Source organism: Symphalangus syndactylus, chromosome 12, assembly GCF_028878055.3.
Source record: "Symphalangus syndactylus isolate Jambi chromosome 12, NHGRI_mSymSyn1-v2.1_pri, whole genome shotgun sequence".
NCBI lineage: Eukaryota > Metazoa > Chordata > Mammalia > Primates > Hylobatidae > Symphalangus > Symphalangus syndactylus.
The window spans coordinates 98,486,929-98,503,870 of NC_072441.2; the positions used below are offsets into that span (position 1 = coordinate 98,486,929).

The 16,942-nt window shown below is 38.1% G+C and overlaps 1 protein-coding gene across 5 annotated transcripts in view; it reads right to left on the reverse strand.

The window, feature by feature from the left end:
* The window catches only part of LOC134734525 (uncharacterized), a 122,321-nt gene that overhangs the window by 7,640 nt on the left and 97,739 nt on the right, over positions 1 to 16,942 (reverse strand). For all 5 annotated transcript variants that reach the window (XM_063627265.1, XM_063627261.1, XM_063627263.1 and 2 more), the window contains one exon: positions 7,806 to 7,927. In XM_063627265.1, the coding sequence (XP_063483335.1) occupies positions 7,806 to 7,927 (122 nt within the window). The remainder of the gene's footprint in view (positions 1 to 7,805; positions 7,928 to 16,942) is intronic.

Here is a 16,942-nt window from a genome sequence, read left to right on the forward strand (position 1 = left end):
TGAGTTTTCTCCTCCAGAAGTAGTAAAACAATCTTTCTATAAGGTTTTAGAGGACGGCACAAGAACACTTAATAGATGACCAAAGAGGGAAAATGAGTAAATCACAATCAGAATACTTTCATTCAATGTTTATTTTCAGACAACTATGTGAGTGAGCTTGAAGCTTGGCCCAGATGCTGAATAGACTCATGACCTTGGCAAAGTCACAGCATTTCTCTGTGCTCCAATTTTCTCAACTGCAAAATGCAGAGTTAGGCCTTTGCTTTCTTCAGTATGTTCTAGTTCTAACACTTCACAATGCTAAGATTCATAAATTTAATAATTCAATTCCAGTTGTGGTTTCCCTATTCATACAGAGAAGCTAGAAGAGAAAGATGCCCAAAAAAACTTTTACTTCCCCAAATTTCCCGTCTTTCAGTTTGGCTTAAAGAGATCTCCTCTCTATAGAATCAGCATGTGCGGGCAGCCCAAAGGGCAATCATCTGCTAGACTTGAAGTCCTGTCCACCTCTACAACATCACTGGAAACTGGGTACTTTATTCCTAAAAAACATTTTTGGGACTGGTGCACTGCTGGCTCAGCCTACAGCAACCCTCCATCTAGAAAGTGCCCTTCCAAGTTAGCAATAGAGGGCTCTTTGGTTTCAGTAAAGAATGCTTGAAGGTGAGGGTGAGAGTAACATATTTTTTTTTCTCTTTTGCCACATGAATTTTTGTTTTTATGGCCTTCAGAAATGAAGCAATTTTTAACTTAAAAGCAAATATTTTTACTGCTCTTAAAATGCTAGCATTTGAAAACCAATATATACTGGCTGGCAAATAACATGGGAAATAGGCATGCAGAGCCTTAATAATGATTGAATACATAAAGTATTTTTCTTTTGTTTTTATGTGACAGCTGGATGAGTTTCAACTTCCTGCTCACAGCACAGGCTCTGAGCTTCCAAATCTGGGGGTTTTCCTTTTCCTACCCCCCACCCCTCCCCATCTCCCCATCCCCTTCTTGCCTCCTCCTTACTTTTTGGGAAAACACAAATGTTTTTGATTACATAATAGCTGCAAACTTTATATCTCCCACTTCAGTTGTTACACATCATAAACAGGGGAGTGAACTTCAGACTCCATTAAGACAAAGGTTGGTCTGGATTGTTGGGAGGCCTTTTATGCTGGTATGGTGGGGGCAAAAACATTCCTTTAAAAAAAAGGAAATATAATAGGCCTGGCTAGAAACTGCACTGACTACTAACCACTAACCACTCAGCCTAGAGAATGACAAAAACCTCAATTATGGTCAAAGCAAAAGTGAAGCCCGGAGTTCAGAACCAATACAGCTCCTGCAGGATTCACTTAACCTAATGGGAACTTAATGTGTGAGGACCAATAAACATCAAAATGTTAAGCAAGGATAGAAAGAACCTGCATAGAAACACTGAGCATTGTGCACACCATATTGATTCGAATTCTCTCTTCTTTAATCTGGAATTTTCTTTTACATTTTCATTTACAAATAAGCTTCTGTTATTGCCATAGTGCCCAAGTAAACAATTTGGAACCTGAAAGGGCAAGACAGCACTTCTCACTCAGCCATCTACAAGTATTTATTGAGCACCTACTAGGTACCAGGCACTGTTCTAAATTCTTTTGCTACTTCAGTGATAAAAAACTGACAAATATCTTTACTGGAGAAGACAAAGGCAATTTTAAAAAGCAGCATGAATAAGTTTATTATAAAGTATTTTAAAAGTGATAAGTGTTATGGAACAATAGAACAACAAAGAATTATATGAGAATACTGGCTCAGGTAGAGAGATGTGATTTTAAATAGGGTGGTCAGTGGAGGCTATGTTAAAAAAAAAGTGACGTGTGATCCAAGGCAACATTGAGTCATGGGAGAAGGGAGGATAGTGGTGTTTCCTATTTGAAAAAAATAACTATTGGATAACGTCCTCATTTTTCTTGTTTCCTTGGTAAATTTTTATGCTATCTGTTTATGTGACTCCAAATGATTGTCTTTTTACCTTACTTGTGAGTACATTTAATTCAATGTAACACAATCATTCTTTACTGAGCCTCTACCATCACCCAGTACTGTTTTAAGTGTTGAGGGTGCATCATTAAGAAGAAAGGTGAGATCTTTGTGGTCCTGGAACCTCCATTCTAGATAGGAGAGGCAAACACATAAAGAACAAGATGATTTCAGGGAGTGGTAAGGGTTATACAGAAATAAATAGACTAATAGCAGGTGGCTGGAGGGACATCCCTTGATAGAGTGGTCAGGGCCAGACTTTCTGGCTTGGCCCTCAGATCTAAAGAAGATTATAGTGGACAGGTAAAGAGTTTTCCAAGTATAAAGAATAGGAAGTACCAAATCCATGAGAGTGAGAAGGTCAATCCACTGATCTATTCTAGGAACAGAAGAAGGCCAGTGTAACCAGGGAAGGGAAAGTGGCAAGAGATCACAGTAGACACTTACTATGAGTTGAATTTTGTCCTTCAAAAAGATGTTGAAGCCCTATCCCCTGTGAGTGTGATTTAATTTGGAAATAGAGTCTTTGCAGATGATCCAGTTAAGATGAGTTCATTAGGATGGCCCTAACCCAGTATGATTGGTATCCTTATAAAAGGAAAAAAGTTGGACTCAGACACCTACACAGGGAGAATGCAGCATGAAGATTAAGGAGGATATTGGGGTGATGTGTCTATAAGCCAAGGAACTCCAAAGATTGCCAGCAACCACCAGAAACTGCAGAGGGGCATGGAACAGATTCTCCCACATAGCCCTCAGAAGAAACTAACCCTGCTGAAACTGTGATTTAGAACTTCTAGTCTCCAGAACTGTAAACTAATGTATTTATTTTGTCGAAGTCACTCAGTTTGTGGTACTGTGTAACAGCAGCCTTAGCAAACGAATGCGAACAAGGACAGATCCCTAGACATTTAGATTTTAGTATATGTTTAAATAGATCATACTGATGTTGCCATGTCGTGATGGCAGTGCAATCAAGGAAAGCCTGATAATTTCTCCCCGAAAGGTCGATAGAGCTCTACTCTATCCATTAAAGACCAATCATCATACATAAGAGAGCTGACTTGATTTTTGAGTGTTGTTAACGTTAGTATTTTTTAAAGTACCTTTTTGGGTAGAGGTTTTAAAAAAAAACTAACATGCAAATTTTTGAATGCTCAAGTCAATTATGTAATATATAATTTAACCCCTTTTATGATTCAGAAGTATCCATTTCAGCTCACAAAAAATTTAAATTTGAGTGTGATGGGATGTAGGAGGCATTGGAAGTATAAAAATAAACGAGGCTGTGCTCTTGATTCTCTTAGAGTCTGATGGAGAAGACAGATACATACAGAAATAGTATCAATCTTTGTCAGGGAATAGTAAGTAGAGGTATATATGGGCTCTACAGGAGCACAAATGAAGGACTCAGTGGTGCTTTTGTGGTGGAGCTGATACCTGAGCCAAGGATTGAAAGTGAATAACCATCTGCCAAAGAAAGGAGAAGCATCACTCCAGAAAAAAGGGAGAGCCTAGCACACCCATAGATGCGCAGTCAGTATCTGTGACTGGCTCCCCTAGAAACAAAAATGGTGACAGAGACCTGATGGCGAGAAGAGGGGCCTGGTCCCGAAGGTCCTTGGATGGCCAGCCAAGGCCCTTGACTACTCTGTAGGCAGTGGGGATCCACTGGAGAGACGCAAGATGAGACGCACATTTGTCCATGTATATCAATCAGAGCTCTTTGGTTGCAAACAACTGAAATCAACCCCAACTAAAAAGGAATTTTTAGAATTGAAGGAAAAGCTGAAGAAACAGGACTTGGGAAGGATAATTTAAAGCAGCCCCAAGACGGAGATGGCAGGATGGTAGGGGACAGCCTCATCAGGGATGCAGCAGTTACAACTGTGTTCCTTGACAAAAAAAGTTATTTTGCCAAACTAACACATGTATAATACATGTGTACAAAACATCAAATGATATTACAGCAATTATATTGTAATAATTAGGAAAAAATCCCATCCTGATTTCAACTCCAAAGAACTACTTTGAACCATTTTATCGACTTTTCTTTCTAAAATTTATTTCTGTATTTGTAAGTTTAAAAAATGCTTATTCTGCTAACCAGAATTAAGCATAAAAACATCATTTTGTCAGCCATATGGAGAATAAGTTGGGGAGAGTTGTGGAAATAGAAGCAGGAAGATTAGTTGGGAGGTTACTAGGGTAGTAGAGAAGCAATTGTGTCTTGCTTCTATGGCTCTGAGTAACTCTAACATTTACACTATTTCCAAATAATGCACACTGTTTATTTTGAATATAAGCAAGATGGTTATGACAGGATGAAATGTTTATTTATCATAAATCAAGGAATTAGGTCTATATCCAAAATAGTTGTAATGCAGGCAAAGCATGAATATATATTTTAGGGTTGAAAGAAATCCCTTTAACAGCAAAAGAGGTTTGGAATATATGGTTTTCTATCTTGTTTACCAGCAGAAATGTGGGCTGAAAGCTTTCATTTATTGACTGGGTAAACTTTTCAAGAAAAATGAAAATAAGCCTTTAATTCATATATTTAAACATGTTTAAAACACACACACATATATATGCATGAAATACAAATATGTGTACATATACAAAATATATATGCACAAATAGATATATTTTGTATATATACAGATATATACACATATTTGTATTTCATGCATATATATTTGAGACTGGTTAATTTATAAAGGAAAGAGGTTTAAATGACTCACAGTTCCACATGGCTGGGGAAAACTCAGGAAACTTACAATCGTGGTGGAAGGTGATTGCCATGCCTTCTTCACATGGCAACAGAAAAGAGAAATGAAGTGTGAGCACAGGAAAATCTGCCACTTTTAACACTATCAGATCTTGTGAGACTCACTCACTTTCAGGAGAACAGCATGAGGGAAACCAGGTTCCTCCCTTGACACATGGGGATCACAATTCAAGATGAGATTTGGATGGGGAGACAGAGCCAAATCATATCATCTATATACAATGTATATATATTATTTCCATAATCTACACCTTTGCCTTGATACATTCCTGAATTTTGGATCCCCAAACAATGTTAACCATTTAGATTTTGAAAGTCAGCACCAATCTGGATGACCACTGAAATGAATAAACCATCTGCTTCTATAGGGTTTTGTTAGCGACAAACGGGGGAAAAAAGGACAACTGTGGTCCTAAGTTAGCCATTTCCTTAATCTATTCTGCTAGACTTTTTCTTCTGAAGGCTTGATTATTTAAAACCTTATAAAGTTTTTGGACAAAATCTAGAACGTGAAAAATTCCATAGGACAAAACACCAGATTTCTTCAGCGAATAAATGGCAAAGAAAGAGAACAAAGAGAACCCAAAGTTTACAAGAGATACGAAACATAATCACTGCATTCAATGTGTGAACCTTGTTTGGATCCTGATTCAGACAAAACAATTGATCAACTATTAAAAAATACATAAGATAATCAGAAAAACTTAAAGAGGTTTGATTATATTCAGGAAATTTTTTTACTCTTCATGGATGTAAAAATATTTTACTTATGAATTTTGTTAATGATCCTTACGTTTTAAAGATACTTAAGGAAACCTTTTTTTTTTTTTTGAGACAGAGTCTCACTCTGTCACCCAGGCAGGAGTGCAATGGTGTAATCTCGGCTCACTGCAACCTCCACCCCCTCCTGGGGTTCAAGTGATTCTCCTGCCTTAGCCTCCCAAGTAGCTGGGATTACAGGTGCCCACCACCATGCCCAGCTAATATTTGTATTTTTAGTAGAGATGGGGTTTCATCAGGTTGGCCAGGCTGGTCTTGAACTCCTGACCTCAAGTGATCCACCCACCTCGGCCTCCCAAAGTGCTGGGATTACAAGTGTGAACCACTGCGCCCGGCCAAGAAAACTTTTTTGAATGAGATGACATGATGTCTGGTTTGCTTCATGATAATTGGATGAGAGGAGGTAAGAATACAGACAAAACAAAAGTAACTTGAGTTGATGATTACTGAAGCTGGGGTAAGAGCAGGGAGGCTCATTGTGTTCGCCTCTCTACTTTTGCACATGTTAAAATTATTCATACTAAAACATTAAAAATGTTTTTTAGCATACAAAAATCTCCCTTATCCATGGTTTCACTTCCTGTGGTTTCATTTACCTGCAGTCAACCATAGTCAGAAAATACGAAATGAAAAATTCCAGGAATAAACAATACACAAGTTTTAAATAGCGGCCATTCTGACTGGCATGATGAAATAGTGTAGCATCCCATTTCATCCCTTCTTCATCACGAGAAAAAAGATGAGTACAGTACAATAAGATATTTTGAAAGAGACCACATTCATGTAACTTTTATTATAGTATATTATTTTAGTATTTTGTTATCAGTTATTGTTATTAATTTCTTACTGTGCCTAATTTATAAATTACACTTTATGATAATTTCCTATGTACAGGAAGGAACACAGTATATATAGGGTTTGATGACATCCATGGGTTCAGGCATCCATTAGGGGTCTTGGAACACAATCCTCACAGATTAGGGGTGATTACTTCCAATACTATGTTGAATAGGAGTGGTGAGAGAGGGCATCCTTGTCTTGTGCCGGTTTTCAAAGGAAATGCTTCCAGTTTTTGCCCATTCAGTATGATATTGGCTGTGGGTTTGTCACAAATAGCTCTTATTATTTTGAGATATGTTCCATCAATACCTAGTTTATTGAGAGTTTTTAACATGAAGGGGTGCTGAATTTTGTCAAAGGCCTTTTCTGCATCTATTGAGATAATCAATTGGTTTTTTCATTGGTTCTGTTTATGTGATGGATTCCATTTATTGATTTGCATATGTTGAACCAGCCTTGCATCCCAGGGATGAAGCCAACTTGATCATGGTGGATAAGCTTTTTGATGTGCTGCTGGATTCGGTTTGCCAGTATTTTATTGAGGATTTTTGCATCAATGTTCATCAGGGATATTGGCCTAAAATTTTCTTTTTTTGTTGTGTCTCTGCCAGATTTTGGTATCAGGATGATGCTGGCCTCATAAAATGAGTTAGGGAGGATTCTCTCTTCTTCTATTGTTTGGAATAGTTTCAGAAGGAATGGTACCAGCTCCTCTTTGTACCTCTGGTAGAATTCGGCTGTGAATCCCTCTGGACCTAGACTTTTTTTGGTTGGTAGGCTATTAATTACTGCTTCAATTTCAGAACTTGTTACTGGTCTATTCAGGGATTCGACTTCTTCCTGATTCAGACTTGGGAGGGTGTATGTGTTCAGGAATGTATCCATTTCTTCTAGATTGTCTAGTTTATTTGCGTAGAGTTGTTTATAGTATTCTCTGATGGTAGTTTGTATTACTGTGGGATCAGTGGTGACATCCCCTTTATCAATATTTATTGTGTCTATTCGATTCTTCTCTCTTTTCTGCTTTATTGGTCTGGCTAGCAAGCGGTGATTACTTATCTGAACATAGTACAAAGTTTTTGGAAAATAATTTAAAACATTAAATTCTATAACCTAAATTGCTATAGGGCATTGTTATAAATGTATCTCCAGCTAAAGTGGTTATTTAAAAATCATGATGGTATTATTATTTATCTAATACTTTCTGCCCAGTTAATTCCAATGTACACATTATTTTGATATACCACTTAGTAATTGATGTGTATTACAATTGTAATCTTATTAAATTAGAACTTGTGATGTCTGTTGTTCTCCACCTCACATCTTTACAGCCTTACCCCAGATTTGAGCCCAGGAGGCTTCCACTTACTTGGGCTGACAGTGTCTCAACTCAAGTGTGCTCTCCTTTTTCTCTCTGCCTTGAGGCTTCTCTGATGTACCGGCATAGGATGCCAGCATGATACAGTCAGCAGGCATCCACAGACAGCTGATCTTTAAACAATGGTGGATGAGAAACCATATGTAAATACTTCTTCAGTTGGCCTTTGGGTGAATAATTCTGAGGGACATTCTATGTGCTTCTCAGAAGATTCTGGTGACATCAAGCCTTATTTACCCATAGAGTGACCAGCTTGGTGTGCACTTTTGTCTTGGCTTTGTGTCTTTTTTGTTTTACTTTCTTGGTTCTCACCCTTGCTCCCTAAGACTATATGCTAAATAAAATGTTTTACACAAATTATTACACACTCTGCTTTTGGAGGGGACATAGCCTAAAATAAGAGTTTTTGAAAGTTGTATTACACTTGAAGTACAAATTTTTCTCAAAGACGATGTTACAAATTCTAAAACTTATAGCTAAGACACTGGTGTTTATCACTATTCATTTGTATTCCAATACATTAGGTATAAAATAGGCCTCCATTTAAAACTTCAGATAACTATATTCAGGACAGTGTTTTCCAAATCTGAGTGCACATTATAATGACCTAAGATGATTTCACCATACTTCCCAAAGCAATTTACAGATTCAATGCTATTTCAAATTACCAATGACATTCTTCACAGAACTAGAAAAAAACTATTTCAAAATTTATGTGGAACTGAAAAAGAGCCCAAATAGGCAAGGCAATCCTAAGCAAAAAGAGCAAAGCAGGAGGCATCATGTTACATAACTTATACTACAGGGCTACAATAGCTAAAACAGCATGGAACTGGTACAAAAACAGAAACATAGTCTGGGTGCAGTGGCTCATGCCTGTAATCACAACATTTTGGGAGGTCAAGTCAGGTGGATTGCTTGAGTTCAGGAGTTCGAGACCAGCCTGAACAATCTGGCAAGACCCCACCTGTACTACAAAAAATAGCAGGGCATGGTGACACGTGCCTGTGGTCCCAGCTACTTGGGAGACTGAGGTGGGGGGATCACTTGAGCCTGGTGGGGCAGAGGTTGCAGCAAACCCAGATCATGCCAATGCATTCCAGGCTGGGTGACAGAGGAAAACCCTGTCTCAAAATAAAATAAAACCAAAGGCAAGAACAAAAAATACCCAGACACATAGACCCATGGAACAGAATAGAGAGCCCAGACATAAGGCTGCACACCTACAACCATCTGATCTTCGACAAAGCCAACAAAAACAAAAAATGTGAAAAGAACTCCCTATTCAATAAATGATACTGGGATAACTGTCTAGCTACATGCAGAAGATTGAAACTGGATCCCTTCCTTATACCATATAGAAAAATCAACTCAAGACAGATTAAAGACCTAAATATAAAACCTAAAACTATAAAAACCCTGGAAGACAGCCTAGGTAATACCATTCTGGACATAGGAGTGGGCAAAAATTTCATGACCAAGATGCCAAAAGCAATTGCAACAAAACCAAAAATTGACAAATGGGCTCTAATTAAACTAAAGAGCTTCTGCACAACAAAAGAAACTATCAACAGAGTAAACAGACAACAGAATGGGAGAAAATATTTGCAAACTATGCATCTGACAAAGGTCTAATATCCAGCATCTATAAGGAACTTAAATTTCAAGAAAAAAAAATCCCATTAAAAAGTGGGCAAAAAAGGAGAGGAGGGGCCAAGATGGCCAAATAGGAACAGCTCTGTTCTGCAGCTCACAGTGAGACCAACGCAGAAGGCAGGTGATTTCTGCATTTCCAACTGAGATACCAAGTTCATCTCACTGAGACTCGTTAGGCAGTGGGTCCAAGCCACAGTGGGTGAGCAGAAGCAGGGTGGGGCATCGCTGCACCCAGGAAGTGCAAGGGGCTGGGGGACATCCCTCCTCCAGCCAAGGGAAGCATGGAGGGACTGTGCTACCCAGCTGTGTTACTATAATTTTCTCATGGATTTTGCAGTCTGCAGATCAGGAGATTCCCTCATGTGCCTACACTACCAGGACCCTGGGTTTCAAGCACCCAGCCAAACTAAGCTTCATAAGTGAAGGAGAAATAAAATCCTTTACAGACAACCAAATGCTGAGGAATTTTGTCACCACCAGGCCTGCCTTGCAAGAGCTCCTGAAGGAAGCAGTAAATATGAAAAGGAAAAACTGATACCAGCCACTGCAAAAAAACACACAAAAATATAAAAACCAATGACACTATGAAAAAACTGCATCAACTAATGTGCAAAATAACCAGATAGTATCGTGATGAAAGGATCAAATTCACACATAACAATATTAACCTTAAATGTAAATGGGCTAAATTACCCCAATTAAAAGACACAGACTGGAAAGTTGGATAGAGTCAAGACCCATTGGTGTGCTGTATTCAGGAGACCAATCTCACGTGCAAAGACACACATAGGCTCAAAATAAAAGGATGGAGGAATATTTACCAAGCAAATGGAAAGAAAAAAAAAATCATGGATTGCAATCCTAGTCTCTGATAAAACAGACTTTAAACCAACAAAGTTCAAAAAAGACAAAGAAGGGCATTACATAATGGTAAAGGGATCAATGCAACAAGAAGAGCTAACTATCCTAAATATATATGCTCCCAAATACAGGAGCACCTAAATTCATAAAGCAAGTTCTTAGAGACCTACAAAGAGACTTAGACTTTCAAACCATAATAATGGGGGCTTTAACACTCCACTGTCAATATTAGACAGCTCAATGAGAGAAAATTAACAAGGCTATTCAGGAATTGAACTCAGCTGTGGACCAAGTGGACCTAATAGACATCTACAGACCTCTCCACCTCAAATCAACAGAATATACATTCTTTTCATCACCACATTGCACTTATTCTAAAATTGACCATATAATTGGAAGTAAAACACTCCTCAGCAAATGCAAAAGAACGGAAATCATAACAAACAGTCTCTCAGACCACACTGCAATTAAATTAGAACTCAGGAATAAGAAACTCACTCAAAACCACACAACTACATGGAAACTGAACAACTTGCTCCTAAATGACTACTGGGTAAATAATTAAATTAAGGCAGAAACAAAGGAGCTCTTTGAAACCAATGATAACAAGGAGGCAACATAACAGAATATCTGAGACACAGCTACAGCAGTGTTAAGAGGTAAACTTAATAGCACTAAATGCCCACATTGGAAAGCTGGAAAGCTCTAAAATCGACACCCTAACATCACAATTAAAAGAGCTGGAGAAACAAGAGCAAACAAATTCAAAAGCTACCAGAAGACAAGAAATAACTAAGATCAGAGAAGAAAGGAAGGAGATAGAGACATGAAAACGCTTTCAAAAAAATTTATTAATCCAGGAGCTGGTTTTTTGAAAAGATTAACAAAATAGATAGACTGCTAGCTAGACTAATAAAGAAGAAAAGAGAAAAGAATCAAATAGACACAATAAAAAATGATAAAGGGGATATCAGCACTGATCCTACAGTAATACAAACTACCATCAGAGAATACTATAAACACCACCACACAAATACCCTAGAAAATCTAGGAGAAATGGATAAATTCCTGGACACGCATACCCTCCCATGACTAAACCAGGAAGAAGTCGAATGCCTGAATAGACCAATGAAAAGCATTGAAATTGAGGCAGTAATTAATAGCCTACCAACCAAAAAAAGCCCAGGACCAGATGGATTCACAGCCAAATTCTACCAGAGGTACAAAGAGGAGCTGAAACCATTCCTTCTGAAACTATTCCAAACAATAGAAAAAGAGGACTCCTCCCGAACTCATTTTATGAGGCCAGCATTGTCTTGATACTAAAACACGGCAGAGACACAACAAAAAAGGAAAATTTCAGGCCAATATCCCTGATGAACACTGATGCAAAAATCTGCAATAAAATACTGGCAAACTGAACCCAGCAGCACATCAAAAACTTATCCACTATCAAGTCGGCTTCATCCCTGGGATACAAGACAGGTTCAACATACACAAATCAATAAACAGAATCCATCACATAAACAGAACCAATGACAAAAACCACATAATTATCTCAATAGATGCAGAAAAGGCCTTGGATAAAATTCAACATCACTGCATGCTAAAAATTCTCTATTAACTAGGTATTGATGGAACATATCTCAAAATAATACGAGCTATTTACAACAAACCACAGCCAATATCATATTGAATGGGCAAAAGCTGGAAGCTTTCCCCTTGAAAACTGGCACAAGACAAAGATGCCCTCTCTCACCACTCCTATTCAACATAGTATTGGAAGTTCTGGCCAGGGCAATCAGGCAAGAGAAAGAAATAAAGCGTATTCAAATAGGAAGAGAGGAAGTCAAATTGTCTGTGTTTGCAGATGACATGATTGTATATTTAGAAAACCTCATTGTATCAGCCCAAAAACTCCTTAAGCTGATAAGCAGCTTCAGCAAAGTCTCAGGATACAAAACCAATGTGCAAAAAGCACAAGCATTCCTATACACAAATAATAGACAAACAGAGCCAAATCATGAGTGAACTCCCATTCACAATTGCTACAAAGAGAATAAAATACCTAGGAATACAACTTACAAGGGATGTGAAAGACCTCTTCAAGGAGCACTACAAACCACTGCTCAAGGAAATAAGAAAGGACACAAACAAATAGAAAAATATTCCATGCTCATGGATAGGAAGCATCAACATCGTGAAAATGGCCATACTGCCCAAAGTAATTTATAGACTCAATGCTATTCCCCTCAAGTTACCACTGACTTTCTTCACAGAATTAGAAAAAAATGCTTTAAATTTCATATGCAACCAAAAAAGAGCCTATATAGTCAAGACAGTCCTAAGCAAAAAGAACAAAGATGGAGGCAACATACTACCTGACTTCAAACTATACTGCAAGATTACAGTAACCAAAACAGCATGGTACTGATACTAAAACAAATATATAGATCAGTGGAACAGAACAGAGACCTCAGAAATAACACCACACATCTACAACCATCTGATCTTTGACAAACCTGACAAAAGCAAGCAATAGGGAAAGGATTCCCTATTTAACAAATGGTGCTGAGAAAACTGGCTAGCCATATGCAGAAAACAGAAACTGGATCCCTTCCTTATGCCTTATACAAAAATTAACTCAAGATGGATTAAAGTCTTAAATGTAAAACCCCAAACCATGAAAACTCTAGAAGAACACCTAGGCAATACCATTCAGGATATAGGCATGGGCAAAGACTTCATGAATAAAACACCAAAAGCAGTGGCAACGAAATCCAAAATTGACAAATGGGACCTAATCAAACTAAAGAGCTTCTACACAGCAAAAGAAACTATAATCAGAGTGAACAGGCACCCTACAAAATGGGAGACAATTTCTGCAACCTACCCATCTGCCAAAGGTCTAATAGCCACAATCTACAAGGAACTTCAAGAAATTTAAAAGAAAAAATAACCCCATCAAAAAGTGGGCCAAGGATATGAACAGACACTTCTCAAAAGAAGACATTTATGTGGCCAACAAACATGAAAAAAAATCTCACCATCACTGGTCATTAGAGAAATGCAAATCAAAATTGCAGTGAGGTACTGTCTCACACCAGTTAGAATGGCAATTATTTAAAAGTCAGGAAACAGATGCTGGAGAGGAAGTGGTGAAATGGGAACGCGTTTACACTGTTGGTGGGAGTGTAAATTATTTCAACCATTGTGGAAGACAGTGTGGTGATTCCTCAAGGATCTAGAACCAGAAATACCATTAGACCCAGCAATCCCATTACTGGGTATATACCCAAAGGATTATAAATCATTCTACTGTAAAGACACATGTACACATATGTTTATTGCAGCACTATTTACAATAGCAAAGACTTGGAACCAAACAAAATGCCCATCAATGATAGACTGAATAAAGAAAATGTGACACATACACACCATGGAATACTATGCAGCCATAAAAAAGAATAAGCTGGAAGCCATCATTCTCAGCAAACTAACACAGGATCAGAGAACCAAATACCGCATGTTCTCACTCATAAGTGGGAGTTGAACAATGAGAACACATGGACACAGGGAGGGGAACATCACACACTGGGGACTGTTGTGGGGTGGAGGACAAGGGGAGGGAGAGCATTAAGACAAATACCTAATGCATGTGGGGCTTAAAACAAAGATGACAAGTTGATGGGTGCAGCAAACCACCATGACACATGTATACCTATACAACACACCTGCACATTGTTCCCACGTATCCCAGAACTTAAAGTAAAATTTTTAAAAAGTGGGCAAAAGACATGAAAAGACACTTTTTAAAAGAAGACTTATATGCAGCCAGCAGGCATATGAAAAAAAGCTCAATATTACTGATTATTAGAGAAATGCACATCAAAACCACAGTGAGATACCATCTCACACCAGTCAGAATGGCTATTAAAAAGTCAAGGCTGGGTGCGGGGGCTCACACCTGTAATCCAAGAACTTTGGGAGGCCAAGGCAGGTGGATCATGAGGTCAAGAGATCAAGACCATTCTGGCCAACATGGTGAAATGCTCTACTAAAAATACAAAAATTAGCTGGGCCTGGTGGTGCATGCCTGTAGTCCCAGCTACTCAGGAGGGTGAGGCAGGAGAATCACTTGAACCCGGGATGCGGAGGTTGCAGTGAGCCAAGATCACACCACTGCACTCCAACCAAGACAGACTCTGTCTCAAAAAAAAAAAAAAAAAAGTCAAAAAATAACACATGCTGGTAAGATTTTGGAGAAAAGGGCACATTTATACACTGTTGGTAGGAGTGTAAATTAATTCAACCATTGTGGAAGGCACTGTGGCAATTTCTCAAAGAGCTAAAAACAGAACTACCATTCAATCCAGCAATCCTATTACTGGGCATGTACGTGAAGGAATATAAATCATTCTGCTCTAAAGACACATGCATGTCTATGTTCACTGCAGCACTATCCACAATAGCAAAGACATGGAGTTAACCTGAAGGTCCATCAATGGTGGACTGGACAAAGAAAATGTAGTGCATATACACCACGAGATACTACACAGCCATAAAAAATGAATGAGATCATGTCTTTTGCAGCAATACGGATAGAGCTGGAGAGCATTTGTTTAATCAAACTTACACAGGAACAGAAAACCAAATACCACGTATTCTCATTTGTAAGTGGGAGCTAAACATTGAGTGTATATGGTCACAAAGAAGGGAACAACAGACACCAGAACCTACTTGAGGATGGAGGGTGAGAGGAGGGTGAGGATTGAAAAAGTACCTATCAGGTATTATGCTTCTTTCCTGCGTGACAGAATAATCTGTACATCACACCCTTGTGACATAAGTTTACCTGTGTAACAAACCTGCACATGTACCCCTGAACCTAAAATATAAGTTTAAAAAAAATAAAGAACACAGATTCTTTTTGAAAGTGTTGCCCAAGAATCACTATTAATAATAATAATAATCCAGGTGATTCTGATGCTCAGGCAAGTTTGAGAATCTTCCATCTAGAAGACTTGCTATACTAAGGAAGAATATCTCCTGAGATTCACAGGAATAATTCTCTTGCCTTCAGGTGAGATTATAATCCGTTTTTTTTTCTGGGTTGGTTTAGATATTAAAGACACAGAATCTACTATATCTTTTAAATATAGAAGATTCTTCTTTATAGCTATTTTGAATCCTGTATGTCACAGTTTAAGATTTTTCTTCTGTTTCATCCTGAAGGAAGGTGAAAAACAGTTTGGATGTTTCATATCAAAATATAAAGTCTATATGCTCTTAAATCTCCTTTGATTATTTTTCTAGGTTAGAAAGTCCCATCCTCTTTCATCTTTCCTCATGTCTCATTTTGCAACTTTTTACATCATCCTTTTAGGTCCAAACCCTCCTTCATGTACTTACAAAATTGAACCCATTTTTCAAAGCCTAAAAAAAGTCTGAAAAATACTTCAAAAAACTTTTCTAGTAAAATTTCAGGGTTAAGAGTCATGAATAGAAATTGTCATCTGTCTTGAAACTGAACAATTCCATTTCATTTATACAGGATCATCAAGAGGTAACTAAGACACTTGGAACCAGATCCCTGCTCTGTGAGATAGTTGTGATAGAACACAGCAGTAGTTCTCACACTTTAGCATGCATCAGAATTGCCTGGGAGGACTTATTATATATGGATTGCTGGGACTGACCAACCTTCAGAGTTCCTAATTCAGCATATCTGGCTGGAGCCTAAGGATTTATATTTCTAATCTGTTGCCAGGTGATTCTGCAGCTGCTGGTGGTCCAGAGACCTCATGTGAGAACCACTGGACTAGGGAGATCTTGTACATCATAGAGACATTGGTTTCTCTTGACACAGAGTGGATCTCAGAAGTCAAGTGTAATTTTGCAGATTTGGCCACTGTGGTTTAAGGAAGCCAAGTGACATTGCTTGAGGCCATGAAGCAGAACTAAAAGCTCTCTGCTCCCATCTCAGAGCTTGCTGATTCTACATTACTCTGTTCAGCCAGTCTCTGTGCTCATGACTCCCATGGTCCCAATAATATTTGAGGTCTATGAATGTTTCCAAAAGTTAAAGATAGGTCTTTAACTTCTCAAAAAATGAATTTAACCATTCTGCATAAAAATCTTTCTAAAATGTATTATATTCTTCTGGACCTCACATAGAGTATGTAGGACATACTTGAACCCATTTTTTTTTCAATGAGTGGTTACTACTATGGTGGGAAGAGTAGGTTTGGTAGGGGAAAGGCAGATACCAAGAGTTCATTCTAGACATATTAAGTTTGAGATGTATATTAGGTGTCCAAGTTAAAATACAAGCAGGAGCTAAAAAATATTGATCTGGAGCTCAGGGGAAAAGTCTAGACTAGAGATATTAATTTATAAGTCATTAGGATGTAAATATAATTTAAAGACCTTTGATGTACTACATTATCTAAAGTCTGAGAAGAGGTAGAGAGGAGAAGAAATACAACGACCAAGCCCTTAGGGTACTCCAATATTTAAAGATTGGAAAAATGAGGAGAAATCAACAAAGACCAAGAAGGTAAAGCCAGAGAAACCAATATAACCAAACCAATATGAGAGCAGGTTGGATT